At 47.7% G+C, this 17270-nt stretch overlaps 1 protein-coding gene across 1 annotated transcript in view; it reads left to right on the forward strand.

The window, feature by feature from the left end:
• Window positions 1–17270, forward strand: part of adamts18 (ADAM metallopeptidase with thrombospondin type 1 motif, 18) — a 297899-nt gene that overhangs the window by 123069 nt on the left and 157560 nt on the right. The window contains exon 9 of the mRNA XM_070897035.1: window positions 16701–16838. Coding sequence (XP_070753136.1) covers window positions 16701–16838 — 138 coding nt within the window. The remainder of the gene's footprint in view (window positions 1–16700; window positions 16839–17270) is intronic.

Below are 17270 nucleotides of genomic sequence, written 5' to 3' on the forward strand. Positions count from 1 at the left end.
AGCACAGACCGCCAGTGGAATCTGAGACCGCCGTGGTCTGTATGGCAGTAGCCGGTATGTTTACACAGCAAGGCATCATCCAGACTTCAAATGATTGTCACCACATTACAGGAAAGACGTGATTGCACTAGAGAGGGTGCAGAGGAGATTTACGAGGACGTGGCCAGGACTGAAGAATTTTAGCTGTGAGGAAAGATTGGATAGGCTGGGGTTGTATTCTTAGGAACAGAGGAGGCTGAGGGGAGACCTTATTGAAGTGTATAGCATAATGAGGGGCCTAGATAGAGTGGATAGGAAGGATCTATTTTTCTTAGCAGAGGGGTCAATAAGCAGGGGACATAGATTTGAAGTAAATGGTAGCAAGCTTAGAGGGGATTTGAAGAGAACCTTTATCACCCAGTGGGTGGTGGGGGCCTGGAACTCACTGCCTGAAAGGGTGGTAGAGGCAGAAATCCTCACCACTTTAAAAAAATACTTGGATGTGCACCTGAAGTGCTGTAAGCTACAGGGCTACGGACCAAGAGCTGGAAAGTGGGATCAGTCTGGATAGCTCTTTGTCGGATGGCACGGACACGTTGGGCTGAATGGCCTCCTCTTGTGCCGCAAATTTATTTGATTCTTTGATTAAACAAGGACAATGTCACATTAGCTCTTCTATGGTTCCAACAAGAAAGCAGAGTTAACCCAAGGTTCTAGGGGTGGGGGGAAGCTGGGGAAGGGAATAAGACACACAAGATATAGTTCAAAGATGCCTGCAGGGGACTAATGTGTTGCTTCCAAGCCAAACGAAGAAGTGCTCAACTGAGCAATGTCATCGATCTAACAGGAAGCCAGAGCATATTAAATTGGTTAGGGACTGTACTCTCTGGGTTGTGTTAGTGCAGTAGTTTCTGTGGAGAGCGGAGTGTATTGATAATTCAGATTACAAGGGCTCAATGCAATTAGTTACTGTGCTCCTGACTGATCTCCCAGGAGCAGGTACTGTGCTAATCTAATAAAGGGCATAAAAACCTGTTGGCAAGTATCTGGCTCTGTGTTCCAACAACAATCGGCACATCGCATTTATACGGCCTCTTTCATGTAGCAAAATACCCCAAAGAGCTTCAATAATTGGGGGGTGGGGGGCGGGCGGTGAGGGGGAGGAGGAAGAAACCACCATGGAGCAGGAGCTAGGGGAGGTGACCTGAAGGGGTGGTCCCAAGAGAGAGGTTTGCAGTGAGGCTTTTGAAGGTGGGGCGGGAAGTGAGGCAGAGGAAAATAAAAGAGAGTAAAAAATGGCGAGAAAGCAGGAAGGGGGTACTGAAGTTTCATGTTCAGCCATGAACTCATTGAATGGCGGTGCAGGCTAGAAGGGCTGAATGGCCTGCTCCTGCACCTATTTTCTATGTTTCTATGTTTCTATTACTTTTATACAGTGCATGTCACATCCTCAGGATGTCCCAAAGCACTTTAGAACCAAGGAAGTGCAGTCACTGTTGTTATACAGGAAACGTGGCATCCAGCTTGTACAGAGCATGATCCCATAAACAGCAGTGTGATAATTAGTGATGTTGGTTGAGGGATAAATATTGGCCAGGACACCAGGAAGAATTCCCCCGCTCTTTTACAACAACTCTTTTCCTACATTACAACAGTGACTACACTTCAAAAAGTACTTCATTGGCTGTAAAGCACTTTGGGACGTCTGGTGGTCGTGAACGGCGCTATATGAATGCAAGTCTTAATTTTTCCTTTGAAAAATGGAACTTCTGAGAGTTGGTGAACTCCCCTGCTCTTCTTTGAAATAGTGGCCATGGGATCTTTTACAGCCCCTTGAGAGGGCAGGCGGGGCCTCGGTTTAACGTTTCATCCGAAAGACGGCACCTCTGACTACACTGGAGTGTCAGCTTCGATTATGTGCTCATGTCGCTGGAGGCAAGAGTGCTGCCCACTGAGCCACGGCTGACAGGTGGAGTTTAGGGCGAGAATTCCAGAGTGTGGGATGAGATGATGGAACACTGGTGGAGCAGAAGGAGTTAACTACAAGGGGGTTGTGGCAGGGGAATGTCATGAAGCACAGTAATTGGGTGCCTGGATGAAGCAAGGGGGGTTTTCCAAAGTGTCCTGAGCTATAAATTGGCTGAATTAGGAATCAATGTTTTTCACCAGCAGATGCCTAATGTTTGATGTTAATCAAATCTTCTGCTTTAAAACCCATCAGAAAGTAAACTATGGATTTACTAGAACAAGTCACGGACTGAAATCCAATCAAGAGCTTGAGTTGATAATTCTTTAGAACAAGGGATACCTGGGAGTGGGAGAGAGAGAGGCAGAAGCTCACCGAGGGGTTTGGGTGGTTTAACATATAATGGTAGATGCCTGGAAATGCCTGTAAACCAGTCATCTCACCAAGATTCATATAAGGACATAAGAAATAGGAGCAGGAGTAGGCCATTCGGCCCCTCGAGCCTGCTCCGCCATTCAATAAGATCATGGCTGAACTTCTACATCAACCACACCTTCCCGCACTATCCCCATGGGCTCAATTTTCCCCAAAGCTTTTTTTTGGCGTACTTGAAGAGTTACGCCCGCTTTTTTGGGGGCCCAAGTATGGCAAAAAAAAATGTTCTAAGTTTCACCGTTTGATTTCTTCATTTTGGCGCAGCCTAACCTGTCCTTTAGTTTTGGGGGTGGAATCCTGATCTGCGGCAAAAAGATTGGGTTGCCACGGTAACCAGGGACGCAATGCAGCCTGAGGCTGGAAAGTGAAGCATACAGCCAGGTCCCAACCTGCACAAGCACGTTAAAATACATTGCAGCAACTTCAAAAACACGTTAAAATACATTGCAGTAACTTATCTCCATTAAATTGTTAAAAGTTCCCCTCCTCCTCCTGATGCCGGTCTGCTCCCCTGCCCCTATCCCTGGCTGAAGGGCCTCCCGGTCCGCTCTCCCCGCCCTTAGCCCAGGCCGAACGGCCTCCCGGTCGGCTCCCCTGCCCCTAGTCCTGGCGAGTGGCCTTCCGGTCCATTCCCCCGCCCCTAGCCCAGGCCGAACGGCCTCCCGGTCCCCGCACCTAACTACACCCGAAAGGCTACTCCCCTCTCTCTTACCTCTCCTGCTGCTGCTGTCCGGGCATCTGCTGCCTGCGCCGATTTGCTTAACTCTCCAGAAGGTTTTTCTACAGAGGCTACATACGCTGGCCGAAGAAGAACTGGAGTAACTCTCAGCTGGCCAAATTTGCCGAAATGGCTAGAATTGGCGCGGGTGGCAGGTTACGCCCCCTTTGGCTGAAAAAGAAACTTACCTAAAAAAATTGTAACTAACTGGTGCAAATTGATCGGGGAAACTGTGGCTTCTTAACTTAGTCCAAAAAAAAGAGGCCTGCGTCAAAAAAACGCCGCAAATCACTGGCGAAAATTGAGCCCCATATCCCTTGATTCCCTTCGTATCCAAAAATCTGTTAATCTCTGTCTTGAATCTAATGAGCTACCGTGTCAGCTGTGGCTCAGTGGTTAGCAACCTCACCTCTGAGTCAGAAGATTGTGGGTTCAAATCCCAGTCCAGGGACCTGAGCAGATAAATCTGGGCTGACACTCCAGTGCAGAGATGAAGGATTGCTGCACTGCCGGAGGTGCCGTCTTTCAGATGAGATGTTAAACCGAGGCCCCATCTGTTCTCTGAGGTGGATGTAAAAGATCCCATGGTACTATTTTGAAGAGGAGCAGGGGTGTTATCCCTGGTGTCCTGGCCAATATTAACCGCTCATTCAGCATAACAAAAAATGTTTATTTGGTCATTATCACATTGCTGTTTGTGGGAACTTGCTATGAGGCAATTGGCTGCTGCGTTTCCCACATAACATAGAAACATAGAAAATAGGTGCAGGAGTAAGGCCATTGGGCCCTTTGAGCCTGCACACCATTCAATAAGATCATGGCTGATCATTCACCTCAGTACCCCTTTCCTGCTTTCTCTCCATGTCCCTTGATTCCTTTAGCCGTAAGGGCCATATCTAACTCTCTCTTGAATATATCCAATGAACTGGCATCAACAACTCTCTGCGGTAGGGAATTCCACAGGTTAACAATTCTCTCAGTGAAGAAGTTTCTCCTCATCTCAGTTCTAAATGGCTTACCCCTTATCCTTAGACTATGTCCCTGTGTGTTCTGGACTTCCCCGACATTGGGAACATTCTTCCTGCATCCAGTCCCGTCAAAATGTTATATGTTTCTATGAGATTCCCTCTAATCCTTCTAAACTCCAGTGAATACAGGCCCAGCCGATCCAGTCTCTCCTCATATGTCAGTCCTGCCATCCCGGGAATCAGTCTGGTGAACCTTCGCTGCACTCCCTCAATAGCAAGAACGTCCTTCCTCAGGTTAGGAGACCAAAACTGAACATAATATTCCAGGTGAGGCTTCACTAAGGCCTTGTACAATTGCAGTAAGACCTCCCTACTCCTATAATCTAATCCTCTAGCTATGAAGGCCAACATACCATTTGCCTTCTTCACCGCCTGCTGTACCTGCATGCCAACTTTCAATAACTGATGTACCATGACACCCAGGTCTCGTTGCACCTCCCCTTTTCCATTCAGATAACATTCTGCCTTTGTGTTTTTGCCACCAAAGTGGATAACCTCACATTTATCCACATTATACTGTATCTGCCATGCATTTGCCCACTCACCTAACCTGTCCAAATCACGACACTTCCAAAAGTACTACATTGGCTGTAAAGCGCTTTGAGACATCTGTCGGTTATGAAAGGCGATATATAAATGTAAGTGTTTCTTTGAATATATTCAACAACTGAGCCTCCACAGCCACATGGTGCGATGAGATTGAGAGATTGATAGTTGTACAGCAAGCGGTGATTAAGGCTTTGCACTTACTCTCGCGTACCTGTGGTTTCTGATTTTTTTTAACTCTCTTGTTGGTTCTATTCCTACTTGAGATTGCAACAATCAGCCTCTACTGTTCTATTACTCCTTGACCCCAGTGAGGGCAATGGTCAGTGATGGCCCCTCCTGAGCGCTGTCTATGAAAGGTGCGAGGGTGGCGGGGATCAAAAGGTAGCACGTGCCGGGGATTCGCTAAGATGCCTCAGATAGTCTGCCAGTATCTACACCCTCAGACACGGACTGGGCACTCGTCGGAGATAGTCATAGAAACATATAATGGTTACAGCGCAGGAAGAGACCATTTGGCCCGTCGAGCCTGTGCTGGCTCTCCGCAAGTGCACTTCAGCTAGTCCCACTCCCCCCCCCCACCCACCCCATTCCCCGTAGCCCTGCATATTTTTCCCCCTTCAGGTACTTATCCAATTCCCTTTGGAAAGCCATAATTGAATCTGCCTCCACCACCCTCTCAGGCAGTGCATTCCAGATCTGAACCACTCACTGCATAAAAAAGTTTTTCCTCGTGTCGCCTTTGGTTCTTTTGTCAATCACCTTCAATCTGTGTCGTCTGGTTCTTGACCCTTCCGTCAATGGGAACAGTTTCTCTCACTATCTACTCTGTCCAGAGCCCTCATGATTTTGAACACCTCTATCAAATCTCATCTCAACCTTCTCTGCTCCAATGAGAACAACCCCAGCTTCTCCCGTCTATCCACGTAACTGAAGTCCCTCAACCCTGGAATCATTCTTGTAAATCTTTCCTGCACCCTCTCTAAGGCCTCCACATCCTTCCTAAAGTGCGGTGCCCAGAATTGGATACAATGCTCCAGTTGAAGCTGACCCAATGTTTTATACAGGTTCATCATAACTTCCTGGCTTTCGTACTCTGTGGCTCTGTTTATGAAGCCCAGGATCCCGTATGTTTTTTTTTAAATGCCCTTCAACAACTTGTTGCACATATATCCCTCTGGTCTCTCTCTTCATGCACCCTCATAATGGAGGGTTGTTGGAACTCGTGGATCTGAACAAACCCCCTCCCATCCCCCACCTCCCCCAGCAAATCGCCCAAGAGTGGTTTTGAAAGGGGGATGGGGGAATTCAAAGTTGTGCCTTTTTGGTTCTGGCTTGGTGCCAGATAAAGCTGTCCACGGGGAGAGGCAGGGCGGAACGTAAACTAGGAGTGGTCCTGGAACAGAAGAGTTGGCAATGAGACGGGTTGCAAAAGGCATTCCGATCACATCCAAAGTCATTTATCTGAGGGGGGAAAAACAGTGTTAGGAGTTTGCGATATAATGATCTGATCCTGGAAACGTTCCGAGGAAGCTGCTGTTTCCTCTTTCCCAGTCGTTAGGCTTCACCCTCACGTGGAGAAAATGGTGCCGTGGATTTTTTTTTGTATAACTGAAAGTGTCTGCTGTCCGTAATGGCGTCCCGCCTCAGGCCAAGTGCTTGAGGGATGTAGTATTGGCCACGGGGGATTAGAGTTCTTCCTGCCTGTTGGAGCGCACATCAATTCTACCAACGCTGACCTTTTATTGGGCCTGATTCCAAACAAATGCATAATCTTTTGAAGAGGCACCTGACATGTTTTGTGCCTGGCCCCTCCCCCCGCTTGGCTCAGCAGGCCAGGAAGGTCACGGGTTCAATCCCTAGGCTGTGTTGTTAGCCGCTGTTGGCCAATCCCAGCCAGTGGCCTGCCCACAATCGGCCTCAATGTCCGCCGAGGAAGAAGGAAAGGAAGAAATAAAGTAAGAAAGAATTGCATTTATATAGCGCCTTTCACGGCGTTCCAGAGCACTTTAGAGCCAATGAAGTACTTTTTGGAGTGTAGTCACTATTGTAATGTGGGAAACGCGGCCGCCAATTTGCACACAGAAAGTTCCCACAAACAGCCATGTGATAATGGGCAGATAATCTGTTTTTATTGAAGTTGGTTGAAAGATAAATATGGACACTGTGGAGAACTCCCATGCATGTCTTCAAAAACAGAGCCATACGATTTTTTACGTCCACCTCAGAGAGAAGACGGGGCATCGGTTTAATGTCTTCTCCAAAATTTGGCTCCTCCGACACTGCAGTGCTCCCTCAACACTGCACTGGAGCGTCACCTAGATCTTGTGCTCAAGTCCCTGGAGTTGGACTTGAACGCACAATCTTCTGACTCAGAGGCGAGAGTGCTACCCACCCCATCATAGGCGGTCCCTCGAATGAGGATGACTTGCTTCCACATGAGTTCACAGATGTTTCAACGAAGGACCCGATGTTCCAGTCCTGAACTCCAATTGAGGGGGTGGAAGATGCCTGTGCGTGGATTTTTTTAAACGTATGGTGACTGTTGCACAGAGCCAGGGTGACACCTTTAACAATGTAAACGTGGGGTGGGGGAGGGGTGGAGTGGGGGGGGCCGGGGGGGGGAGGAGAGAGGTGGGGAGGTTGGGGGAGGAGTACGCTTCTCAGACGATCGAACATGCAGGTTTCCAATTAGCACTGGCTATGTATAAGCAGCAATGATCCTTTCACAATTAACCCTTGTAAGATGGGCCACTGGCATATGATGTCTAAACAGGTCAAACTCCATTTTTAATTCATGGTATTCTGGGATTGTTGCTAGGCAATTGCACTCTCCCGATTGCATCTATATTTCCCGCAAAAACTGAAAGCAAACGACGAACTTGAACCTGGGTTCTGACAAAACAACCAGAGAGGAGATGAGGAGATATTTTTTTACGTGGCGAATTGGGATCTGGGATTCACTGAATGGGACTTGGTGGTGGAAGCAGATTCAATAATGACTTTCTGAAGGGAATTGGATTTCTACTTAAAAAAAAGAAATGTGCAAAAAAAATGGGAAAGCTAGGAAGAAAGACATGGCTTTATAGAGCGCCTTTCATGACCACCGGATGTCTCGAAGTGCTTTATAGACAATTAAGGACTTTTGGAGTGTAGTCACTGTTGTAATGTAGGAAACAAGGCAGCCAATTTGCGCACAAGCAAGCTCCCACAAACAGCAATGTGATAATGACCAGATTCTGTGCTGGGGCCCCAGCTGTTTACACTGTACATTAATGATTTAGACGAGGGGATTAAATGCAGTATCTCCAAATTTGCGGATGACACTAAGTTGGGTGGCAGTGTGAGCTGCGAGGAGGATGCTATGAGGCTGCAGAGTGACTTGGGTAGGTTAGGTGAGTGGGCAAATGCATGGCAGATGAAGTATAATGTGGATAAATGTGAGGTTATCCACTTTGGTGGTAAAAACAGAGAGACAGACTATTATCTGAATGGTGACAGATTAGGAAAAGGGAAGGTGCAACGAGACCTGGGTGTCATGGTACATCAGTCATTGAAGGTTAGCATGCAGGTACAGCAGGCGGTTAAGAAAGCAAATGGCATGTTGGCCTTCATAGCGAGGGGATTTGAATACAGGGGCAGGGAGGTGTTGCTACAGTTGTACAGGGCCTTGGTGAGGCCACACCTGGAGTATTGTGTACAGTTTTGGTCTCCTAACTTGAGGAAGGACATTCTTGCTATTGAGGGAGTGCAGCGAAGATTCACCAGACTGATTCCCGGGATGGCGGGACTGACCTATCAAGAAAGACTGGATCAACTGGGCTTGTATTCACTGGAGTTCAGAAGAATGAGAGGGGACCTCATAGAAACGTTTAAAATTCTGACGGGTTTAGACAGGTTAGATGCAGGAAGAATGTTCCCAATGTTGGGGAAGTCCAGAACCAGGGGTCACAGTCTGAGGATAAGGGGTAAGCCATTTAGGTCCGAGATGAGGAGAAATTTCTTCACCTAGAGAGTGGTGAACCTGTGAAATTCTCTACCACAGAAAGTAGTTGAGGCCAATTCACTAAATATATTCAAAAGGGAGTTAGATGAAGTCCTTACTACTCGGGGATCAAGGGTTATGGCGAGAAAGTAGGAATGGGGTACTGAAGTTTCATGTTCAGCCATGAACTCATTGAATGGCGGTGCAGGCTAGAAGGGCCGAATGGCCTACTCCTGCACCTATTTTCTATGTTTCTATAAATAGTTGTTAAATGATGTTGATTGAGAGATAAATATTGTCCAGGGCACTGGGGATAACTCCCCTGCTCTTCATCGAAATAGTGTCATGGGATCTTTTTCACCACTTGAGAGAGCAGACGGGGCCTCAGTTTAACGTCTCATCTGAAAGACGGCACCTCCAACACTGCAGCACTCCCTCGGCACTGCACTGGGGTGTCAGCCTAGATTTTTGTGCTTCCTTTTGACCTTCTGACTCAGCGGTGGCTGTGCTACCCACTGAGCCATGGCTGATACCTGTGAGCAGGGGGAGTGGGACTAATCGGATAGCTCTTCGAAAAGAGCCAGCACAGGCACGATGGGCCAACGGGCCTCCTTGTGTGCTGTACGATTCGATGATTGCTCCGGCAATGAGCCGACACCAGCTTGGAGGCTTCGCTGGCTCTCACTTCAAGTGCTACAACCAATGTCACGATTCTGTGTAATTGCTGCCAGTTGTCTTGTGTGCTGGCTCAGTTCAACATCAGTCGAAACCGGCTGGGCTCTGCATCTACAGTCACCCGACTGTCAGTGCTTCTCATTCATGCAACTCTGTGGTCTGTTTCCTTCCCCTCCCTGAATCACATGGAAAATGTTAACTTCTTTGAAATCTATATATTTTTTTAAAACGTAACTTTCTTCCAGTGGAATCACTCTGTGTGAAGTTTTTTTTTGAGTAACAGACGGGGCCCTAATTCTGATTGACGTCGCTGGATTTTCTTTGATGGTCGGTCTCGTGAAAAGGTCACCACCGCCTTTTTGAGCTGTTGGCAAGATGGCATTAGTGGATCATTGCACAGTGCGGTGGTGGTATGCCAGGGAGTGTCTTCTGCATGAGTCCGCGACTTAATTTACTGCAGGAGCATCAGGGGAGCGCCAGCTGAGATATCTGCATTGAATTACAGTGAAATAGAGTTCCCCGCATGGTGATCCTCAGCTGTGTGGGTTTCTTAGGAGATTATTCCAATTTGACCATTTCATAATGAGGTCAGAAAATTCCCTGAACAAACAGTTTACCGAAAACTCGCCATCTCTAAAACAGGGTTCCAATCAAAACACCTTTTCAAATCAATCTTTCTGACACACTAGGAAATTGTGTGGCCTCCTCACAGACCCGACTGGGTACTGGCACCAACCAATGTTGGTATGAAAGCCTACAACAACAACTTGCACTTATACCGCACCTTTTACAGCAAAAAGAAAATAAAAGTTTGCATTAATATGGCGCCTTTCACGACCAGGGGACTTGAGCATATAAATCTAGGCTGACACTGTAATGTAGTGCAAGGGGAGTGCTGCACTGCCGGAGGTGCCGTCTTTTGGAGGAGACGTTAAACCGAGTCCCCGTCTGCCCTTTCAAGTGGATGTAAACGATCCCGCAGAACTATTTCAAAGAAGAGCAGGGGGGTTATCCCCAGTGTCCTGGCCAATATTTATCTCTCATCCAACTTAACAAAAACAGATTATCTGGTCATTATTACATTGCTGTCTGTGGGAGCTTGCTGTGCGCAAATTGGCTGCTGCGTTTCGCACATTACAACAGTGACTACACTTCAAAAGTATTTAATTGGCTGTAAAGCTCTGAGACGTCCGGTGATCGTGAAAGGTGCTATATAATTGTACGTCTTGTCTTTCTATCTTTCCTTCCTTTCGTTCTTTCTTTCTATGTCCTAAAGCATTTCACAGTCATTGAAGTAGTTGAAGTGTAGGAATGTAGGAGGCGCGGCAAACAATTTTCGCACAGCAAGCTCCCACAAACAGCAATGTGTTAATGACCAGATAATCTGTTTTATTCTCATGTTGATTGAGGGAAAAATGTAAAACGTCCAAGACGCCTCCCAAGAACCAAAAAGGAAGGAGACATTAGCGCAGGCTTGGTCAAAGGTAGGATTTAAGGAGCATCTTAAAGGAGGCGAGAAGATCCAATGTTTTATTCCTGGAGCCGCTTCCTGCACTTGCATAAAACCAGTTCCTCAACTCCTTCCTCCACTTCAAGAGTCTCCTGAAAGCCCACCTCATTGACCAAGCCTTCGATTTCCCTCCACCCCCCCAACCCCTCCTCGTAAATCTCATTCCTTGGTTTGGCATCTGCTTTCCCCACTATGTCTGAGAAGCGCCTTAGGATAATTTCTATGTTAAAGGCGATTATATAACTGCACATTGGTGGATTAGCTCAGTTAGCTCATCTATTTAATAGGGCTGTTCAAAATTATGAAGGGTATTGATAGGGTAAATCAGGAGAAACTGTTTCCAGTCAGTAACCAGATGACACAGATTTATGATAATTGGCAAAAGATCCAGAGGCGACATGAGGAGAAATTGTTTTAACGCAGCGAGTTGCTATGGTGTGGGATGCACTGTCTGAAAGGGTGGTGGAAGCAGATTCAGTCGTAACTTTCAAAACTGGATATATATACTTGAAATGAAAAGATTTGCAGGTTTATGGGGAAAGAGCAGGGCAGTGGGACTATTTGGATAGCTCTTTCAAAGAGCCGGCACAGGTACGATGGCCTGAATGGCCTCATGTGCTATATCATTCTATGATCTCAGGGTTAACACATGGCCTCGTGATTTGCTTCCTATCCAGTGGTGCTCTGCTGGAAGTGAATGTGTGTGGATGCCAGGTGGGAGCAGAATTCTCCCGAGAACCTTCCCACCATCCCATTCATCAGGTATGGACCTACACAGTGGCTTTGACAGGCTGTTTGTTCACAGTCGCACCTGAGTCAATGCTGATCCCATTCCTGCCCTCCCTCCATGTGTACACTTTCCTGCAGAAGTCACTGGATGGCAATGAGAAGAAATAAACTCGCCCTCTCAACTAAGGGCGCTTGAGCTCAACTGAAGCTAGCTCAGCATTGGCCTTCCCTGGCGTGGCTTTATAGAATCATAGACTAGTTCAGCACAGAAGGAGGCCTTTCAGCCCATCGAGTCTGCAACGGCTCTTTCGAAGAGCAATCCAGTTAGTCCCACTCCCCTCGCTCTTTCCCCATATCCCTGCCATTTTTTCTCCTTCAAGTATTTATCCAATTCCCTTTTGAAGGCTACTATTGAATCTGTATCCACCACTCTAACAGGCAGTGCATTCCAAATCCTAACCACCCGTTGCGTAAAAACGTTTTTCCTCATGTTGCCTCTACTTAGTTTGCCAGTCGCCTTAAATCTGTGCCCTCTGGTTTTCGACCCTTCAGCCATTGGAAACAGTTTTTCTTTATTTACTCTATCTAAACCCTTCCTGATTTTGAACACCACTATCAAATCTCCTCTTCATCTTCTCTGGCTCCAAGGAAAACAACCCCAGTGTTGCCTTTAGCACTGGTCATCAAACCACACAAAACTGACGGGCAGGAAAAGACCAGCTTACCCATCAAGCCTACCCCATGCTCGTGATGGCTGGAGCAGCATGACTAGATACTTGCTGCAACCCTGCGGCCATGTCATCGCCCGGGAGAGGCAAAAACAAAACAGGAACAATATGGCAAAAAATACTCCGGGGAAAATTCTTCTCCGACCCCACCCCCATCGGGCAATCGAAACCGATCCAGGAGATCACACAGTGTACTGTATGCACCTGTGAGTATGCTCATGGGTTTGTAGAGCTGTTGAGGTCCCCAATGGAGTGCACTCTACGTGGGAGTCCTCCCACTATTTATTAGGGACTTGGCCTGGAGGGTGGTGCACGGACCAGTCCCGTGCAATAAGTTTTTAAAGTCGGTTCACGGGCTCCCAGGCCGCTTGCAACTTCTACGATCTGGAAGAGTCCCTGTTCCATTTTTTTATGGAATGTGCGAGGTTGCAGCCCCATTCCGTTATTTGAAGGGGCTGCTCCTCAAATTCTGGATGCACTTCAGTCCCACACTCCTGATCTTTGGGCTCCCTGTGCGGAGGGGAGCGGGCAGGTCCGAGGGCCTCCTTGAAGGATGCTCCTGGGCACGGCTAAAAGGTCCATCAGCCGGTCCAGGCAGCGGGCGGTCGAGGGGGTCGTTCAGCCCGACTGCCTGCCTCTCTTCCACGGTTACATTCGAGCCAGGGTGTCCCTGGAGATGGAGCACGCGGTGTCCACTGGTACGCTCGCGACCTTCCGTGAGAGGTGAGCGCTGGAGGGACTGGAGTGCATCATCACCCCTGGCAACCAAATTTTAATTTGATTTTAAATGTTTAAAGTTTAATTTGTTTATTTTGCTGGGTTTTAGTGCTGCCCCCCCCCCCCCCCCCCCTCTCCTTTTAGCCAGGGGGCACTTGTACAATTTGTGTTTCAGTGCCCTCAAAAAAATCCCCCAAATAAACAAAAAATAACTGTTTGAAAATGTTGTGTCCCTCCTCCTTTAATCAGGGAGCACTTGATTTAATTGTTTAATTGATCACAACTAAAAGAGTTGTAGAGCTGTTGAGTTGTGAGCGGCTTGGCCAGTCATGTGATGTTCACAAGACTCAATAAAACCCCAGCCAGTTGGGTTCGGGGGATCCATGATGAGGCAGGTCGTTGTGAGCCTGGTGGATGAACTGGTATTGTGTAGTGTGATTGTTAAACCTTTTGCTAATAAGCAAAGGACCCATGAAGCAAATACATTACACACAGAGTGTGGACCAGAAAGGTCTTTTGTCCTGTAGGCTGCTGCAAGGTAGACAGTACAGCCTTTGCATGTTTGCTGCTGCTCGCTGGCATTGCTGTGCTTTCCACCATCTACAAGGCACAAGACAGGAGTGTGATGAGATGAGTGCAGTTCCAACACTTAAGAAGCTCGACACCATCCCAGACAAAGCAACTCATTTGATTGGCACCCCATCCACCGCCTTCAACATTCACTCCCTCCACCACTGGCGCACCGTGGCTGCAGTGTGTACCATCTACAAGATGCACTGCAGCAACTCGCCAAGGCTTCATCGGCAGCACCATCCAAATCCTGATCCTGACGCACAGCCGTGTTAATCGACGCCATTGGCTGCCTCAACAGGACCTGCCCTTCGAGCAGCGCCAGGCGAACTCTTCAGCGACGAAAGACCAGTGGGCGGCAGGTACAGTCACTCGCTGCAAGCAACAACCTCAGCAATCAAAAATATCCAAACAATTTGCATTCCCTTAATCTACCTGGCACCTCACCTTTTTGAAAGACAGTTCTCTTTTCTACATATATATAAAAAAAGAAAAATATATAATAATGATTCAAAACAAGCCTGTTCAGGCTCCAGCCAAGATGACGTCAATGTGTCAAGTCCGCATTGCCTCCAAGTGTGCGTCGGTCGGTGTAAGTCTGTCAGCTGCTGAGGGGGAAAGAGGTTGGGTGTAGGGGGAATATACAACGTGGACCATTTCCCATATCTCGGGAGCCTCTTATCAACAAAGGCAGACATTGATGTGGAGATTCAGCATCGCCTCCAGTGCGCCAGCGTAGCCTTCGGCCGTCTGAGAAGAAGAGTGTTTGAAGACCAGGCCCTTAAACCTACCACCAAGCTCATGGTCTACAGGGCTGTAGTAATACCCGCCCTCCTGTATGGATCCGAGGCATGGACGATGTAAAGAAGGCACCTCAAGTCGCTGGAGATATATCACCAACGATGTCGCCGCAAGATCCTGCAAATCCCCTGGGAGGACAGGCGCACCAACATCAGTGTCCTCGACCAGGCTAAAATCCCCAGTATTGAAGCACTGACCACACTCGATCAGCTTCGCTGGGAAGGCCACATAGTACGCATGCCAGATACGAAACACCCTAAGCAAATGCTTCATGTGGAGCTCCATCATGGTGAATGAGCCGAAGGAGGACAGCGGAAACATTATAAGGACACCCTCAAAGCCTCGCTGATAAAGTGCGACATCACCACTGACACCTGGGAGACCCTGGCCACAGACCGCCCGAGGTGGAGAAAGTCCATCCGGGAGGGCGCTGAGCTCTTCGAGTCTCAACGCAAAGAGCATGAAGCGGCCAAGCGCAGGCAGCGGAAGGAGCGCTCGGCAAACCAGCCCCACGGACCCCTTCCCTCGACGAATGTCTGTCCCACCTGTAACAGGGTCTGTGGCTCTCGTATCGGACTGTTCAGCCATCAAAGAACTCACTTTGGGAGTGAAAGCAAGTCTTCCTCGATTCCGAGGGACTTCCTATGATGATGATGAGGGGGAAAATGCGACGTTATATATTTATTATGGTCTGGAAATCAAACGAAAGGAGGATCCACTCATTCAAGCTAAAACTGGTTTCTGCAGACAGTGAGGGTGTAATTATGGTGGTTTACTGTTGGATGTAACTTCTGTTACTAAGTTGGAGCCAGACAATTTAGTAAGGAGCAGACCTCTTTCCTCCCATATCGGGTCGCTTTGTTCTTGGCCACAATTTAGGACTTTACTTTCAAGAAAACAAACATTTTTTTTTAAATTATTGTTGCTACTGTTTCATACTGCAGTTGATAACTGCAGGGCATATCCTGCCACTGAAGCATGAAGCAGTGGAATGGAAGCGATATGCACAGACCAGATGTGCAGTAGCCTGCATTGCAGAGCTACAATTAACACTTTGAACTGCTGCGATGTATCAACGTTAGAGTTCTCTCTCATCACCCCCCACCAAGTACTGGAATTTAAAAACATTCTTTCACGGGATGTGGGCATCGCTGGCAAGGCCAGCATTTATTGCCCATCCCTAATTGCCCTTGAGAAGGGGGTGGTGAACCGCCTTCTTGAACCGCTGCAGTCCGTGTGGTGAAGGTGCTCCCACAGTGCTGTCGGGGAGGGAGTTCCAAGATTTTGACCCAGCGACGATGAAGGAACGGCCAATATACTTCCAAGTCTGGATGGTGTGTGACTTGGAGTGGAACTTGTCGGTGATGGTGCTCCCATGTGCCTGCTGCCCTTGTCCTTCTAGTTGGTAGAGGTCACGGGTTTGGGAGGTGTTGCCAAAGAAGCCTTGGTGAGTTGCTGCAGTGCATCTTGTAGATGGTGCACACTGCAGCCACAGTGCACCGGTGGTGGAGGGAATGAATGTTTAAGGTTGTGGTTGGGATGCCAGTTAAGCGAGTTGCTTTGTCTGGGATGGTGTTGAGCTTCTTGAGTATTTTTGGAACTGCAGTTATCCAGGCAAGAGTATTCCATCACACTCTTGTCTTGTGCCTTGTAGATGGTAAAAAGGATGCTCCGTCTGCACTCTCGGGTGGATGTAAAATATCCCACGGCGCTATTTCAAAGACGAGCAGGGGAGTTATCCCCGGTGTCCTGGCCCATATTTATCCCTCAACTAACATCACTAAAACTGGTCATTGTCACATTGCTGTTGGTGGCTGCTTGCTGTATGCAAATTGGCTTCTGCGTTTTCTACATTACAACAGTGACTACACTTCAAAAAGTACTTAATTGGCTGCAAAATGCTTTGTGACATTCTGAGATTGTCAAAGGGACTATATAAATGTCAGTTCTTCTTTACCCAAATGTCACTGAGACAAACCGTGCTGTCAGCACAAGATTACTTTGCCACTATTTTAATTAGAATATTTCATATGCCTATCCTGTACTAAACCATGAAACTAATAAACATCATTTATTGCTTAAGCAATGCACAGATGTCACTCACAAGCTGCCAAGCCACCTCGTTTTACGGCCTTGCCCTAGAGTTAGTGAACTAATTACAGCTTCACTGGTAAATAGAACATTCCCCATCTAATTTGTCGGAATTCAGAACTATATTTTTGGTTTTCAGATATTTTCTGTCCCATGTCAAAAATCTGTAATGTGCTGATTGATTTGTCTTAACATTTGATATACCTTCTCTTTTAACCAAAGCTTTGGCATGATTCATGATGGAGAAGGAAACCCTTGTCGGAAAACAGAGGGCAACATCATGTCGCCAACGCTGGCCGGGAACAATGGAATCTTTTCCTGGTCTGCCTGCAGCCGGCAGTATCTCAACCGCTTCCTCAGGTAGGCCGAAGCCTGAATAATTCCATATCTATCTAGTCTGTTTTGTGTTTTAACTACTTTCTGATTTGTTCTGCTATGCTAAACACGTAGGGGGAGAAATTGGCCTGGTTTGTGTCTCCCGTTAACGCCTGCAGGGGGCGGTATCGGGGGGGGGGGAGCGGCTGAGGGGTTGCCGACCGCAACCCAACACCCGTGAACTTTCCTGGCGCTTTTGTCCCTCAAACGAGGATGACTTGCTTCCTCAAGAGTTCACAGATGTTTCAATGAAGGACCTGATGTTCCAGTCCTGAACTCCAATTGAGGGGATGGAAGATGCCTGTGCATGGATTTTTTTTAACGTGTGGTGGCCGTTGCACATCAGCCACCACATGGGCTTGACAGAGCTAGGCCTTTATCCAATGGCAGGGATTAACCAAGTGCTGCCCCTGGGCC

This window comes from Pristiophorus japonicus, chromosome 13 (genome assembly GCF_044704955.1).
Source record: "Pristiophorus japonicus isolate sPriJap1 chromosome 13, sPriJap1.hap1, whole genome shotgun sequence".
Taxonomy (NCBI): Eukaryota; Metazoa; Chordata; class Chondrichthyes; family Pristiophoridae; genus Pristiophorus; species Pristiophorus japonicus.